Genomic DNA, 16,271 nt, shown 5'->3' with positions numbered 1-16,271 from the left:
GATTTTAAAGTACCATGTCCCAACTTGGAGAAATCTCCAACTTTGACCCTGATACTGCAAACACACAAGTGCTTAACTTTACTCTGAGTAGACTTCAGAAGTGACTGTGACCAAATTATAAACATTTTTAAGGAAGTCAGATGGAACAATTCATAATCCTATCCATGCAAAACTGGAACAGGCTTAGTTGTACAGATACAAATTTGGGATTTTTCAATTAACCAAGAAACATTTAATATCTAGCTAATTCCACTTCAGTACTGTCATCTAGCAATTATAAAAAGAAAGCAGAATTGATTAAATGAAAAGGTTACTTTTCTATTACGGCAAGATGAGACTGTGATCCACAGAATGATTCATTCAATAAGGATCTGAGGGGTCGATCTTTCCCCCATTAAAGTCAGTGTGAAATTCCCATTGCCTTCAAAGGAGCAGGATCAAGCCCTAACTAAGGCCTGGTCTAAACTGGGGGTGGGTGGAAATCGATCTAAGTTATCTAACTTCAGCTACGTGAATAACGTGATCGATCGCTGCCTTCCGATCCAGCGGGTAGTATAGGCATACCCTAAGATGATGCACTCAGTTCAGGTCTCTGAGAACAGTGAGCTAACAATTTTAGATCAAGTGAATGGATGCAGGTGTGCACATACTACCATAGGACGATCATAGCTTAAATAAGGAGCAGGGGACCCTATCACATGAATCAGGCCTTATATAACACAAATCAAGCCATCCAGACACATTATAGAAGAGGAGGGTGTCATCTTACGCCAATGCAGAGGTTTGCTTACCCTTTCTCTCCCCAGCACTCACCATTCATCATCTTTAGCGTGTGTAAGTCGAATTTGATAAATGTTGCACTTCTTAACCTGATATTTTCCTTCATCATTTTCCTCCAATGGTAGAAAGGTCACAGTCCCATTAAAGGTATCTGAAAAGTTTTGTAAACTGTGGAATATTACTGGCTCAAACTATTATGTTGTGTAGAAACGTGGGTAATTCTAAGCCACGCAAAATAAGAAGCTAATATTTTGCTGCTTATACCAGAGCACAACTTAGTGAAGCAAGCTGTATTTAGATGCAGAGAAAGGAACCTAATGCTCAGGAGAGGTGTAGTATAAGAAACAGCTCTGCCATCTAAAACTGTTGATTCTTTATACAGTTTGCAGTTTTGCAGCATTTCTAAGGCCCTGACCCTGCAGAGACTTGCATGTGTGCTTAACTCAAAAACATGTTAGTTGACTTCTAAGGGACCATGTGGTATAATCAATATGTGGCCAGATATCTATTACTGAAAGTCATTTACCACTATAACATTGCAATTCACTGTCTCTTTAAAATTGGAAGCCTGGAAAGTAAATTCCAAATTAAGGGAGATACAACTACCAAGGGTGGTACATAGCTGTTGTAATGCAAAAGAGCAGGAAGATACCTATCAACCATTTTGTGAACTAACCTGTTCAAAACTGGAAAAAATACTACTATTATATTTCAACTGTAGTAATATCCAGATCCCCCACATAAAGACAAGGCCCTGCCCCAAAGGGAACCCGTTGGATCTCTGAGCTGGCCTAGTGCAGGGTTTCAGCTGAAGTTGTGTTTTCAGGACTGTGGAGCAAGGCAAGGGTTAAAGTAAGAGCGAGGGACCAAAAATCAGAGAAGAGCACTCTCTCTTCTCCACAACTTCAGCGAGCAATGCTCCCCTACACGACCACTCCCTCTCAGCTAGTGGAGTGAGAGCTCTCTCCTCTCATTTCCATCTACTTTTTAGCCTCTGACCTAATGCCCTGATCTTACAAATACTGACACATCTGACCAGTCCTATTAGCTCCAATACTCTTACTGAGAACATGAGCAAACTTATGCATGTGCCAAGTGTCTGAAGGATATGGGTCTAAGAAGACAAGTGGCATATAAATGGAGGGGGAAGGATAGATATCACATACAATTTTATATATAACTGGTTTGTTGTTTGTGATGATAAAACATTAATGTAAAAGCCAGATATTCCCATCTGCCCCTCGAATACCAACCCCAACAGCATCTGTCATACATTTCAGGTACAGGAGCCTTGTTTGGTTTTTGGTAAGTTAACATTTCTTCTTTCTCTCAGAAGACAACTTCCTTCTGACGAAGTGCAGTATAATGGGCTGCTGTATTCTGCATCTGTAGCAATCACAACTGCCTCCTTGTGTTTAATTGCAAACAACGATCTTTGAGATTCTTTGCAAGGTAGGCAGTCAAAAACCTCACCAGTAAAATGAATCAGCAGCAGCAGATGTACTTAGGATAGATAAATACTCAGCTCAGTGTCCAAAAAAAAAAAAAAAAAAAAAAGGTTTGAAAGGCACAATGCAGCACTTGGGCACTTAATTACACACATAGCACTGAGGAAGCATAACCACACAGCTCCCAAACTGTACTTTTTGTGGGCGAGGGTGGACAAAACTTTCACACACCATTTTTCCTTGTTAATGCAAGGATGGGAGATGTCAAATAATCTGGCTGTTGATTGAAATCTTGTTAACATATACTGTACAAGGCTAGCTTTAATTAACTTCCCTTTTTTGTCATCAAATGGTATGTCCTAGTGTTCTTAAACCTCACTCCTTGCTCTTAACACAACCTTCTAGGTACAAGCAGACAGCACACAAATAGCCAGATGATACTTCTGGATGACTTCGCATAGCAGAAAGCAAGTTCCTTAGTGTTATTTTCTAAAACAAAAGGAAACTGAGTAAAACCCAACCACCATCTTAGTGGTCCAATGACATTTATAATCTTCAAATGATGTCAGGTAGAACACGGTCCCAAAACAGAGTCAATGGAGCTATGTTAGAATCATAGAATATCAGGGTTGGAAGGGACCTCAGGAGGTCATCTAGTCCAACCCCCTGCTCCAAGCAGGACCAATCCCCAATTTCTGCCCCAGATCTGTAAATGGCCCCCTCAAGGATTGAACTCACAACCCTGGGTTTAGCAGACCAATGCTCAAACCACTGAGCCTTGCCTCCCCCGCAGCCAATGCTCAAACCACTGAGCTGTCCCTCCTCCCTATGTTGACTTACACCAGCTAAGGATCAGGCCCTGAAATGCCTGCACCATCTAGCTATCAAGTCTCATTTTCTAACATGAATTGTGTGCATACCAAGGTTAACTCCTACATAACTTTAAACAGTATTTCATTTAAACTTCCTATCAAGGAAAAACAAAGAGGAGGGCCACAAACCATAAATAGCATGACATAAACTAGTCCTCACATGCTATTGATTTTACCTCCCACATCTTCAATATATCCATATAGCCTCCTATAAAATAACCCTAAATTGCTTAATATGTTCCATATGGCATTGCTATAAAAGAATTATCACTGCTGTTATTGGTCTACATTGGCATTATTAATTTATAAAGGTAACCACAAAAGTATCCTCTAGCAAATATTTTGCTGTTGAATTTCTCCAACACCCTTCAGTTGGCAGCAATACAAAATAAGTCAGTATGTGTTTGTCCTTTTCTATTTATTTTCATCAAAACATACATTCCAACACAACAACATAGTCACAGGGCACCAGGAATGGAGGATCAGGAAAAGGATGTGACTAGTATGAACACATTTAGATAGCACTGCACTTTTGTACAGCACTGGATTTGGTAAGCATGACCTTAATAAACAAAATCCATCTTTACCCAGTCCCCTATCTGATGTGAGACTATATAAACCCATTCTAAACTGAATGTTCCGAAATCATTTTCTTTTCTTTTTTTGTAACATGTCTACCAAGCTATTCCGTATGGATGGAATCCCCTGGGAAAGTTTTAAAACAACCAGACACAGGGCTGTTGACTAATAAAAACATGAGATAAGTGATTTTTCTTTCCATCCTCAAAAAATTATTCAGAAGTACAATACACACGGTAAATGGTTTCAGAAAAGGTACTGAGTAAGAATTCCAAGACATTTGAGTATTTCAAGGCAGCTATCAGTGTTGGTGTCTTAGATCAGTTACTTTACTCGCTTTTGGATTTAGGTTCCTTTCCAAGGACCAGTATCAGAATTCAATCCACACCCTGCGTATTTCTTCAATGGGATTACACACAGGTGTAAAGATCCACTCTGAATGGATACACTGCAGGATCAGGGTCATAAAAAGTAAGATGGTCTGTACATAGAACACATTACTATATGTGTCTGTTCAGGAAAGCTTAAAATTCCATGCCAGGCAGGATTGCCAATTTTGGTTGGACGTATTTCTGGAGATTTCATCATATGACATCCTTTAAAGATTCATCTTTAATTCCTGGAGACTCCTGGCCAATCCTGGTGGATTGGCAACCCTAAATACCAGGATTATTAAGCAAAAGATAGTTTGAAAGAGACAGAGAGACCCCAGTTGCTTTGAAAAATCTTACAAGCCACGTCAGGTTCTACAGCTGCAGATGTCCTTTTTTAGTTCTATACTTTCAAAGGCTATTGTCAAGCTTTGTAAATCTACCATTACACCTACACTGCCAGCTGTGTTTTTGTTTGGCCTATTTCTGTAGGAGCTCCAACCAGTCCCCCCACCATACTTCTACTTTCTTCTTAAAATAGACAAGCATTCTTTCAATATCCTCCTTGTTCACAAGAATGGAACAGACAGGCTAAATTTAGCAATAGTATAAAGCATGAGGCTGTGAAGAAATCTAGTAGAAGCTGGAATTTTCTCAGTGCTTCATTTTGGGTGGTAATAGGTTTTTCAAGATTAGAAGAGGAGCTGAAAAAATATGGTATTTTAAAGGCTGGATTCTAGTTTGAGGCTGTCAGTGTCCTTTAAAAGTGCACTTGGATCCAATATCAGGGTAACAGACATACCAAATTCAATAATAAATATTTAGGGTGGAATTTTCAAAATCTCCTGTTGACTTTCCATGTGAATTGGGTGCCTGCCTCTGTTAAGTGTTTTTGAAAATCCCATCTTTAGCATTTACATAGTGCTTTACTATATTTCTGTAGGTTGAAGGATGTGTTCGTTTGATTCACAGAGGCCTATTGATGGTCAGTATTTTGAAAATAGTATTTCAATGGAAGATATCGGAGGTATTCTTATTGTAGGTACTACTTTATCCACTCCCATAAGAAATGTGAGATTATGAGGAAAGATAATTAAGATTGGGAAGGTGCATTGGAGAGGAAAAACAGTGTCATTGCAATGAAACTAGACAACCCCTCAGCCCATTTATCTAAAAGGTTGATGTTCACATTTCAAAGTCAAATTCTCCTACTGCCCTCCCCGCAAAAAAGTAGTGTCTGAAGTATTTTACTAATATGTTTAAAGACAAAACAGTCAGACACACTCTGCTAGCACCTGTGGGAAATACCTTTCACTACCTTTCACCTGACACTGTTGACCTTGATACCATCACAGGAATTTCCAGGGTGACTTAATTCCTTTGCTATCATCCTTTGCTTTGGGGTTCCAAAGAGGATGGAGCTAGGCTGTTCTCAGTGGTGGCAGATGACAGCACAAGAAGCAATGGTCTCAAGTTGCAGTGGGGGAGGTCTAGGTTGGATAGTATTGTTGGATAGTTGGATATTTCACTAGGAGGGTGGTGAAGCACTAGAATGGGTTACCTAGGGAGGTGGTGGAATCTCCTTCCTTAGAGGTTTTTGAGGCCCAGCTTCAAAGCCCTGGCTGGGATGATTTAGTTGGTGTTGGTCCTGCTTTGAGCAAGGGACTGGATGACCTCCTGAGGTCTCTTCCAACCCAGTCTTCTATGATTCTATGATCCCCTCTTGCTATGGGTCCAGGAGGCAGCTGAAATTTGCACATATGAAAGCCCCAGCTAGTTTCCACAACTCTGGCTCTGTGTTGTCATTCATCCCCTTTGTTAAATTACCTTTTATGACCATTTCTTTTCTTGGTGCAGTGGAACAATGGTGAAGGTGACTTTTAGGGAACAGAGTTCTGAGGACCACATCGAGGCTGAGAGCATCTGTCTCAGGCTGATTCTCTTTCCCAAGTTCTTTAATGAAGGCTGGCATTTCCCAATCCTCCTGAGCAATCATGCTAGAGAAATCACTCCAGAGAGCTTCCAGCATTGTGTGAGGAGGGACAGCCCCATCCCCAGCAGTCACTTGCCTCTCCTCTTCCCTCCCTTGCCCCCAGTCCCCAGTTATTCCCCTCCCATCCTCTGCCTTTGTCCCCTTCCCAGCATCCCCATTCATCCCCCTCCCCCCATTCCCGTCCCCTGTCCCCTTCCCCCAATCCCTAGTCACCCCCCTCCCCTCCTCTGCCCCGGTCCCCTTTCCCCCATCCCCAGGCATCCCCCTCCCCCCATCCCCATCCCCTGTCCCCTTCCTCCCATCCCCAGTCACCCCTCTCCCCTCCTCTGCCCCGGTCCCCTTCCCCCCATCCCCAGTCATCCCTCTCCCCCCACTCCCATCCCCTGTCCCCTTCCCCCCATCCCCTGTCCCCTTCCTCCCATCCCCAGTCACCCCTCTCCCCTCCTCTGCCCCAGTCCCCTTCCCCCCATCCCTAGTCATCCCCCTCCCCCCACTCCCATCCCCTGTCCCCTTCCCCCCATCCCTAGTCATCCCCCTCCCCTCCTGTACCCCGGGCCCCTTCCCCCCATCCCCAGTCACCCCCCTCCCCTCCTCTGCCCTGGGCCCCTTCCCCCCATCCCCAGTCACCCCCCTCCCCCCACTCCCATCCCCTGTCCACTTCCCCCCACCCCCAGTCACCCCCCTCCCCTCCTCTGCCCTGGGCCCCTTCCCCCCATCCCCAGTCACCCCCCTCCCCCCACTCCCATCCCCTGTCCACTTCCCCCCATCCCCAGTCACCCCCCTCCCCCCACTCCCATCCGCGGGCCCCTTCCCCCCACCCCCAGTCACCCCCCTCCCCTCCTCTGCCCTGGGCCCCTTCCCCCCATCCCCAGTCACCCCCCTCCCCCCACTCCCATCCCCGGGCCCCTTCCCCCCACCCCCAGTCACCCCCCTCCCCTCCGCTGCCCCCGTCCCCCGGCCCGGCCCGGCCCTGCGCCCAGCCACCGCCGGGGCGGGGACTCTCCTCTCCGCCTCGATGCGGGAGCCGCTCAGTCTCTTGTTCACCACCTGGGGTTTCTCCAGCCAGACGCTGACGGCGGCCCAGAAGCCCCGGGGCAGCAGCGCGGCGCTGTCCCGCAGCGCGATCGCCCCCGCCAGCAGCCCCATGTGCCCGGCCCCGGCCCCGGCCCCGGCCCCAGCCCGGCCGGCCGGCGTCGCGGAGCGAGCGTGTCACGGGCGGCGGGGCGGAGGCGGGCGAGGCGGAGGCTTGTTCCGTCAGTTCCTGCGGCGAGGCAGGCTGGGGCGGCGGCCGGTAAGTGAGGGAGTGACGGACTCTCCGCCCCGGTGGGGGGCCCGGTGGCTGCCCCCTTCCCGGTGGCTGCGTCCTGGGGGGTTCACCCCAGAGCCAGCCTGGCAGCGAAGGGGAGAAGCCAAAGGCAACAGCAGAAGCAGCTGATCCGCGCATAGGGCCATGGCGAGCTCTCCTCTGTGCCAGCCCTCTGGTGCCAGCGTCTGATTCCCTCGCTTCCCAGGGTCCCATTCACGGGCCCCTTCTCCTCACCCACAGCCGGGGAGGGAGACAGGCCAGGTGGTGGCCCTGGGGCGGTGAAGTGTGATAGTCATTCCCCGCTGAAAGGGTCCCTCGTGGGTCGTAATCCATATATATAAAGGGTTCTCTAATAAAACCTTGACAGGTTGTTCAGTGTGTAGTTTACTCTTCCCTCTTTGTTGTTGCGTTTCTGGCTGGCTGGACAGCAGAGGGTCATTTCTGTACCGCGTTTTTAATTATTTCACGCTGATGGTTGTGCATTATATTGCAGGGGCCTTTCCCAAGGAGCATGTCGGGCTGCTGTGGTGGTATTGATAAGTGACCGTTCTTTCACTTTATGCCATTCCCTGAACGCCGATCGCTCACGCCTGTCTGGGCTGCATTATTTGTGCCTTGTTATTTCTCAGCAGTTTATTGCAAATGGTTCTGTACTGATTTATCAGCAGCTATTATTACACAATTATGAATTTTCACTACTAAAGAGAGTTCCCCCGTGTGCCCCATTTTTAACTTGGCAGCTTTCCGTGAAACAGGTCCAGTTGTTTACAGTCACATCCACACACAAATCCCAAGATGTAAAGAAAGTCATGGAATTTTTAAAAAACACAAAAGGCCCGAGTTCTCCAAATGCTTACATATGAGCATTAATTTACTCAAATGCATCATCTCATTGAGCTCCATGGAGCTACCATGTCATGAAGTTACACACTTGCATCATTCATTGCAGGATTCTGATCTTGTTTTCCTCCTTGCTTCAGATCAGTCTAACCTGTATCCTTTGGTTTGAGGCTCTGACTTTCTGCCCAGTTCACCACCCCATGGACTTGCCCTTTTTTTTATTGCCTGAGTGTCAGAAAAATAGTTTGTTTATTTTTCTGCTTCAGCTCAAGCTCTTTTCCATTGCCTGTTACTTTCTGTTTCTCTTCTAAAGCCAGCTCCTCAGCATCTTCACTGCACCAATGCCAGGCTGCTAACTCTCCTGTGTGTCTGAAGGATGGCACCCAGAAATTCTACCGCCCACTCCTCTTCCAAAACATTATCACCCACAACTGCGAAGCTGTGCTGTGGCATCATTCTAAGAGGATCAGGTTGTGGGGAAAGAGATGCTAAGGGGTTAAAAATAGAGAAGAGAGAGAAGTGGGAAAAGAGAAGAGTGAAACCATTATTGGTAAACTAAAGGGTCACTTGCTCATTCGTCGTTTACGTAGGCCAGGGTATACACTCAGCCAGCCCCCTTGCCTCCTTCCCTCCCAGCTGGGTCCCACGCTCCACTCCAACCAGTCCCCCACCTCCAGCCGCATGATAACACAGGATGTCAGCCCACATGAACAAGTATGCAACCTTCTGGTAAGCTGTGAGTAGGTTGCAGTAGGAGGTAGCAGAGAACTTCCTCTGTCTACACCACCAAGTGGGCACTCCATGGGCCTGATTTTAGTGGAACTCAGGCTTTTCAGATTTTCACCCAGTAGGTTCTGCCCATTTTTGCATGCAGATTAATTTCTGGCATTTTTATGGCTCACTGCAAGCTGATTTTTATGCCTTTCCCATCTATCTCTTCCCCTCAATCATCATGGCTTGAATTCCCCCCTCCTTCTACTCATATCTGGGATTACATTGGGAGGGTCCTCCCTCACTGTTCAGGTTTGAAACACAATATAAAAGAGCTGATTGCAAGAACAAGATCCTCAGCAGCCTGTAGGCTGGTGGATGAGGAGAGAAGGTGAGATCATAAGATGGGGAACAAAGACCAAAATTGATGTGTGTTTGAGGGGGGTGGGCCCCGGCGGTAACTTTTGTTTTTAAACAGTTTACTTAACAGCAGTTTGATTAACTCAAACTTTCATTGTAACAGGTTTCAGAGTGGTAGCTGTGTTAGTCTGTATCTGCAAAAAGAAAAGGAGGACTTGTGGCACCTTAGAGACTAACAAATTTATTTGAGCATAAGCTTTCGTGAGCTACAGGAATGCATCCGATGAGGTGAGCTGTAGCTCACGAAAGCTTATGCTCAAATAAATTTGTTAGTCTCTAAGGTGCCACAAGTCCTCCTTTTCTTTTCATTGTAACAGTAATTCAAGATTGCTTTATGTTAACTCAAAAGGAGTTAATCCAAGATCAAGTTAATAAACGAGTTGGCCATGGGTCTCTGAGTAGAGATCAGGGTAGCGTTATCTCACAAACCAAAAGGATTCAAATTCATATAAATCTGATTATGTCGAGTCCCTGAAGCAGATCCTCAGCTGGTGATTATTAGCTCTGTTCCCTTCAATGGAGCTATGATAGTCTACACCAGCTGAGGATCTGCCCCCTCTCTGTGTGGGTGTACAATGGGATGAAAGAGCACTTGGGCCTAAATCAGCAGAGACATAGGTATTGCATCACCAAGCAATGGATCAGACCCTGCAGGGGCTCTTATCTGAGAGCAGGGGAACCCCGTTCAAATCCCTTCTCATTAGGGAGAGGAGGAACTGAACTGGGATCTCCCGCATCCTTGGGGACTACCCGAATAACTGGACTAAAGTTAGTAAGGAAGGTGGCCTCCTTCCCTCCCCCCAACCATTGTGTGTGCAGTTAGGCATGCTCAAAGGATGCCTATTGGATAAGGCCCCGCAGGCAAGGTAGGCCAGGCAACACCTATTTTCACTTGGTTTGAGAATCATGCTGGGGCTTAGGCATGAGAGACGTCCAGCTGCCTCTCTGGGGCAGAAACTTAGGGCCTCCATTTTTGCTGTATAAGGCTTTGTCTACACTATAGGTCCCTTAGGCACTTGTTTAGGCACTTACATTTTAGGTGGAAGATAAGCAGGATTAATTTTGTGGATCGCAGTGGTACCTAAATATTTGAGTGAATCTGGACCATGACACTTCCTTCCTTTGCTCCCATGTTCCCCCTACTGAGTACAATTGCAGCAGCAGGACTGTGTAGGTCTAGTGGCACAAGCTATTTCAAAAGGGGTGGAGAATAAGATGCAGCTGGTGGGTTGCAGGGAGAGAGTGTCCTGCACCCTGTGGAAAGGTGTAACAGCGGAGGCACTCTGTGCATGCTTCCAGAGATTCTCCAGTGCACCCCATGGTATCTCTGTAGGGCATAATTGAGCTATATGGCCCTGATCCTGCAACTAAATCTTCACACCCCCATGGAGTCCTGTTAAATTCAGTGGTACTCCGCACAGGCACAGATTTCTGCCTGTACAGATCCAGCTGCAGGATGGAGACCTCTATCAGCAGGATTCTGCAATATTTGGGAGGGGTTCCAAATGCCGCAGTATAAATGTTATTCCTTTTAAAACAAACTCTCATTGACTAGACAGTGCACTTTTAAACAAAAGCTGAGTTTGAATTCTAGACCCTGTATTTTGTCATTAAGTGTCTCCGATGAGTAATTTATATGTGGACTATGAGCATAGCGTAAGGTCAGAGGGAGGGTGAATTCCATGTTTGCTTACAAAATGATAATAATATGAACACCTTTGGAGTGATTTATTTGTGAAATTCCTAGCTGGGGAGCAGAAGTCAGTAAAGACCTGAAAACCATGGAGAGAGCTATTTGTTTATTTAAGGATTTACAACGCCACCTGTTGCCTCCACATCTAGGTGCATCAATTAAAGTAACATGAATACATATATTAGTCTATCAAATGAAAGACATGGTAACAAAACCTCTGAAGAAGCGTGCAGGGGAAGAGGTACATTCTTTGTCTAGGAAGTTTTTCAGTGTGTAACAAGAACCAGGAACTAGATAATTTAGAGAGGAGAATAGGGGAGCTTTCCTGGCTTCCCCCCTTCCAAGTCACTTGTTTAATGCATGTGATGTCGGGAGGAAGGGATAGCTCAGTGGTTTGAGCATTGGCCTGCTAAATCCAGGGTTCTGAGTTCAATCCTTGAGGGGGCCATTTAGGGATCTGGGGCAAAAATTGGTCCTGCTTTGAGCAGGGGGTTGGACTAGATGAACCTCCTAAGGTCCCTCCCAACCCTAATAATCTATGATTCTGTATTTCAGCCTAAAGGAAAATATTTGAGAAAAATTACAAGCAGGTAGAAAAGAAGGGTTTTTCATGGAAATAGTGAAAGCAATGATTTAGATGAGAAGGTAACATTTTAACATAGCTGTCTGGATCCTGTGAGATGAACAATTTGTATTTGTAGGTATTTATTGAGACTTCTACCCACAGTTTGCTGGATCCAGGGCAATGTTAGAACACATCAATTTTAGTCCTTGGGTGGGGAGAGGTCTTCAGAAATTACAAAAAGGAGTTAGGCTTCTAAGTCATTGCAGCCTAAAAAGTCAGTATTTTGGGGAAAGTTTTAAGTGGCTGAAAATACAAGTTTAGAATGCAGTGGCCGTCCCTGCTGTCACGAGGGTATCCCTTTCACGGGGGGCTTAATCTAGTCTATTCTCAATGCAACTGTGTCTTGATACAATGGTTGCAGATGGTTTGGGGTTTTTTTTGTTTTGTTTTTTGTTTTGTTTGTTTGTTTGTTTCTGAAGATATGTCTTCACTGCAGAGTTAGCTTGGGTGATCAGCACCCAGGTTAGCCTGTCTTCAATGTGAACATCCACACTGCAAAGCCCTATCCAAGTTACTGTGTCCTCACTGGTACTGTGCCCCCCCCAGCATGTGTTGGTAGGATATCTAGGGGCATCTTCCATGGTTCTTTGTGATGCAGTAAGAGGAGACGCTCTATGACTTTCCCATTGCATTGTGGGGGGAAGGCATTGGAGGACTATCAGCACTCAAGTGGTTTAGCTTGAGGTCTCACTGCAAAGTGGGTGGGTTACTACCCGGAGTGAAAGTTTTACTCAGCTAGTCTGGATTGCATGAGGGCTTATGTGTGTGGATGGGAAGGGCCATAGAAGCAACACCCAAGTAAGAGCATGAGTTAACTCTGCAGTGAAGACATACCCTAAATAGCCTGTGGATGCAAAGGGCCGGGTAGTGATTCTGCCCTTCTCATTTATACCTGTGTACTGCAGGTACAGAGTGATACCATGCTGATTTGGTAGTATTTTACAGTCATTTTTACATGCATTTTGCATAGGTGTACGGGATAACACAAGGGCAGATGACCTCAATGGAAGAGGAGGTCAGAGCTCCTGCCAGTTCCCCAAAGTTCTGTCTCCCTGCCAACATCACTTCTGTCTAGTTTGGCTTCAGTGTGATCCTTGGCTTCCTGGCACTCATTGGTCACTTTGGTGATACGGCGAGAATAAAATGTTTGGTTATAAAGTGCTGACTGACAAATGCCCTTTGGAATAGTTCGTTTGAACATTAACTGGCAAGTCAGGGAAGAAAAGAAATGCTTTCATCTCCTGCATTTTACGCTTTGTTTTTGTTTTTTTTTGCATGTGTGGAGATGCTTTGATATTTTATTACAGTGTTTCATTTGGGAGCGAGCTAATCTTTTTACTGATGTTTAAATCACAGCACTTTCTTCTGCTGCTCCTTTTATCTAAATCTTCCTTTTATCTAGTTTTATTAATATGCATAAATTATATTTTTTTCACATTGCTCAGTTCACATTTTAATGAGTGTATAAGCCATTTGTATCTGATCAAAAACAGTTATTTAACTTGTACTAAATCAGTTAAGTTAGAAAAAGAGAAGGCCAGTCTTAACAGTTGAGTCTGTAGTCCCTGTCCCTTCTGAATGATTATGTATGGATTTAATGAAGAATTTTGTGATGGGATGCACTCACCTCTCAGAAGTTACTTCTGTGAGCTGGGTGTGGGGCCGCCATCTTCTTTTTCTCCAGGCACCCCTGTGGGCAGCCAACCTCACTAGGTAGATCTTCAGTGGCTCAGCCCTCCAGTCAAGTCAAACACAGTCAGTAGGCATGAATGAACCCCTTCTGGGGTAACAAAGGCCCAACAAGAACTATTGCTGAACCCTTGTTGTGTCTTCAGCTCCCTTTCTGGGCTCCGTTCTCAGATCCTTCTGGGCTAACTGTAAGTCCTTCCCTGCCCTGTTAGAGAGCACCGCCCCCAGGGTTGTCTCCCTGGAGCCTCTTTGTCTTCACCAGTTATCTCTGCATCAACTCTCCAGACAGGTCATCTCAAGGTTTGGGGTTTCTGTTTTTGGGGGATTTTGAGGGGGGGGAAAGAGGGGTGCAGTAACCAAGAGTCCACCAAACAGAGTCTTTCAGCCCTGTCCCTGAGCCCTTAACTTCCAGCCCTTTGTTTGGGCTTCTAAATAAGCCTTATCCCCTTCTCAGGGCTTGGGCCATTTCCCCTTTAGCTGATGGGGGTACTTGGGCCCACCCACTATGCCAGGCCCCAACCCAGAGACCCTATAAATAGAAGCAATGTGCTGCTTCCTTTACTTGGTTGCTCCTGAACCAAGCCTTTTTACCTCTGCCTATTACTTTAGGGCTACAGCTCTCAGCTCCTCTTGCTCACAGATTTAGCTAATGCAGCCTGTCCAGCTCCCTTTGGCTAGAGCAGAGTACCCTTCCATGTCCCTCTGGCCCTAGCCAGGAATTGAGCTGCTAAGCCCCTGCAGCTCCTTTTAACAGAGCCTACTGGGGTCTGATTGGCTGCTTCGAATGAGGCCTCTCTAAGAAGACCTGAGACCCACCTTTGCTGCTCTTCTTTTGTGGCAGGGTGTAGTAGGGCCCTAGGGCCTCAAAGGTTGAGGTACATACTGACACACTCTTTAATTCCCTTTTTTATCCACTGATAAAAGTACTTGTGGGGAAAAAATAGACATTTTCAGTGTTTTAGTTCATTGGAGATATGTTCTTGTTGGATGCAGAAGTGTTTAAATTCAAGATGGCATCGACTAGTGATCTGAAAGAAGCCACTTGCCACCAAAGTTCTTGGGACATGTTGCTACCAGATTTCCCTGAGGGGCCACTTTGTGAGTACCGTAAGAGGGCTTCCTTCAGCTGGAAGGAGATGGCAGTGTTTATAGATGAAGAAGATCTCATCCAATTCAAGGTAAGTTTTGTTCATGTTTTTTTTCCAAGGATTGCTATGTTGTCTGGGGAAAGTGAGGGTATTTTTGAAGGGGAGGGCATAAGTTGAAGTAATAAATGAGGGGTCAGTGTTGAGGAGAGAGGCATTGGAGGACTATCAGCACTCAAGTGGTTTACCATTTTTATGTAGTCACTTTTTAGAGTAGAACTGACTTCTAAATAATACTTCTTTCAATGCACTGATCAGATATCACTTTTTGTTATTTAACTACTAATGATGAATATAGGGAAGCAATACTAAATTACAGCAGACACCAAATTAAAGTCTCCATTTCCAATTAACAAAGCAGTGGCCTACTATATTTGCGTAAGAGCCTATCCAGTTGTAGTGCTGCCTGTGCTGACTCAAGAGCAGGAGTACCAGCCGCAGGGCAGGCTGTTAGGAGACCGGGCACAAATCCCAAATGGTGAGTTCTATACTTTGGCCAGGTCTACCCTATATACACCCCTGACTGACATAGTTATCCTGACCTGACCTGCCGTGTAGACAGCACTACATCGACGGAAGAGCTTCTTCTGTCCACATGGCTACCGCGTCTCGGGGAGGTGGATTAACTGCGCCAACAGGAGACGTTTTCCCGTCGGCATAGGAGCATCTTTACTTTAGCGCGACAGCAGCACAGGTGCAGCTGTCCTGATGCAGCATTTTAAGTGTAGACCTGCCCTTAGATTGCACCACCTGTTATCATGTGGACACTCTTCAGGCACTATAAAAAGCATTAACATAGAGTCGGTCCCTTTGGGTACTCTGAGCGATCGCAGCCCCCAGGTGATCATATTTTTGAGAGAGATTATCCCTTCACCAAGAATCACAGCAATATTAAGGTTACCCCCATGTCACTTACCCCAAGTCAGTTGCGCTTTAGATCTCACACCAAAGACCGCGCTTGTAGCCAATCCTCTAGTAAACGCTAATAAATATTTATTAAATAGGAAAAGGAAACAAGAGAGTTATTTATAAGGTTAAAACAGGTAAACATATATACACAAATGAGTTACAATTTTAAGTTTCAAAAGATAATAGAGCTGCTATAATAAAAAAGTTGTATATGTCCTTTAGGGCTAACCCAGACTAAACATCTGGGGGTTTCTTGCTTATGTTAGAAAACCCTTTCCTCCTCCCAACCCCCAGAATCCAAGCAGGGATAGTTAGGAGTTTTTATCCCCTCTTGCTGTATGTCCTGAGCTGCAAGCTGCCCTGATGGGAGGAATCCACTTGCATGACTCATCTTCACATGGAGGAGGGCAGAACAAACGTCTTTTGTCCTCTTTAATGTCCCACAATAGTGCTTCTGGTGCTGATAGACCTTTCCTGTTGGACAGGACTTAACGTCTTCTATTGAAGATCAGCACTTCACCCTAGTTAATGTCTCTCTCCTGTTTGGTGAGTCACAGAGGCTCACAATACAACCACTCAAATATTACCATACAATATGGGAACAGATGTTATAAGTGAGATTAATACATGCAACAAATCAAGTCACAAGCATTCAATGAAGTCTAAACACTTTCTTAGAACCAATTTTAACAATACTTACAAACAGGCAAGCCAGACTGATACCAGCTATATATTTGCCAGTATTCACTTGAGATGTGGGGACTTTGGCTTGAGCTGGCACCTGGTCTGCTAGCATCACAAAAATATCTCTGGGCTTTAGATACACAAACCTTAAAAGATCAGAGGGATCGTAAATACCTTGCTCTGCGTCTGGCTGACCTACTAAAAAG

General features: G+C 45.4%; 2 protein-coding genes across 7 annotated transcripts in view; one reads left to right on the top strand and one right to left on the bottom strand.

Annotated features, from left to right (window-relative positions):
* Positions 1-6,143, bottom strand: part of TRMT44 (tRNA methyltransferase 44 homolog) — a 33,397-nt gene extending 27,254 nt beyond the window's left edge. The window contains exons 1-2 of one of the 4 annotated variants that reach the window (XM_084627293.1): positions 5,878-6,143; positions 814-931 (exon numbers count right to left, since the gene is read on the bottom strand). In XM_084627293.1, the coding sequence (XP_084483419.1) occupies positions 814-931; positions 5,878-6,079 (320 nt within the window). In that variant the 5' untranslated portion in view covers positions 6,080-6,143. The remainder of the gene's footprint in view (positions 1-813; positions 932-5,877) is intronic. The other 3 variants (XM_084627292.1, XM_084627295.1, XM_084627294.1) reach the window with 3 other exon arrangements.
* A 941-nt stretch (positions 6,144-7,084) lies between these two features.
* Positions 7,085-16,271, top strand: part of ACOX3 (acyl-CoA oxidase 3, pristanoyl) — a 64,067-nt gene continuing 54,880 nt past the window's right edge. The window contains exons 1-2 of one of the 3 annotated variants that reach the window (XM_084627291.1): positions 7,085-7,334; positions 14,321-14,505. In XM_084627291.1, the coding sequence (XP_084483417.1) occupies positions 14,338-14,505 (168 nt within the window). In that variant the 5' untranslated portion in view covers positions 7,085-7,334; positions 14,321-14,337. Of the gene's footprint in view, positions 7,335-7,844; positions 7,880-14,320; positions 14,506-16,271 lie in introns of those variants that run through there. The other 2 variants (XM_084627289.1, XM_084627290.1) reach the window with 2 other exon arrangements.

Source organism: Lepidochelys olivacea (assembly GCF_965140295.1).
Source record: "Lepidochelys olivacea isolate rLepOli2 genome assembly, chromosome: 4".
Taxonomy (NCBI): domain Eukaryota; kingdom Metazoa; phylum Chordata; order Testudines; family Cheloniidae; genus Lepidochelys; species Lepidochelys olivacea.
Note: the sequence above shows the minus strand (reverse complement) of the source record. Positions and strands in the feature narration are given on the sequence as shown.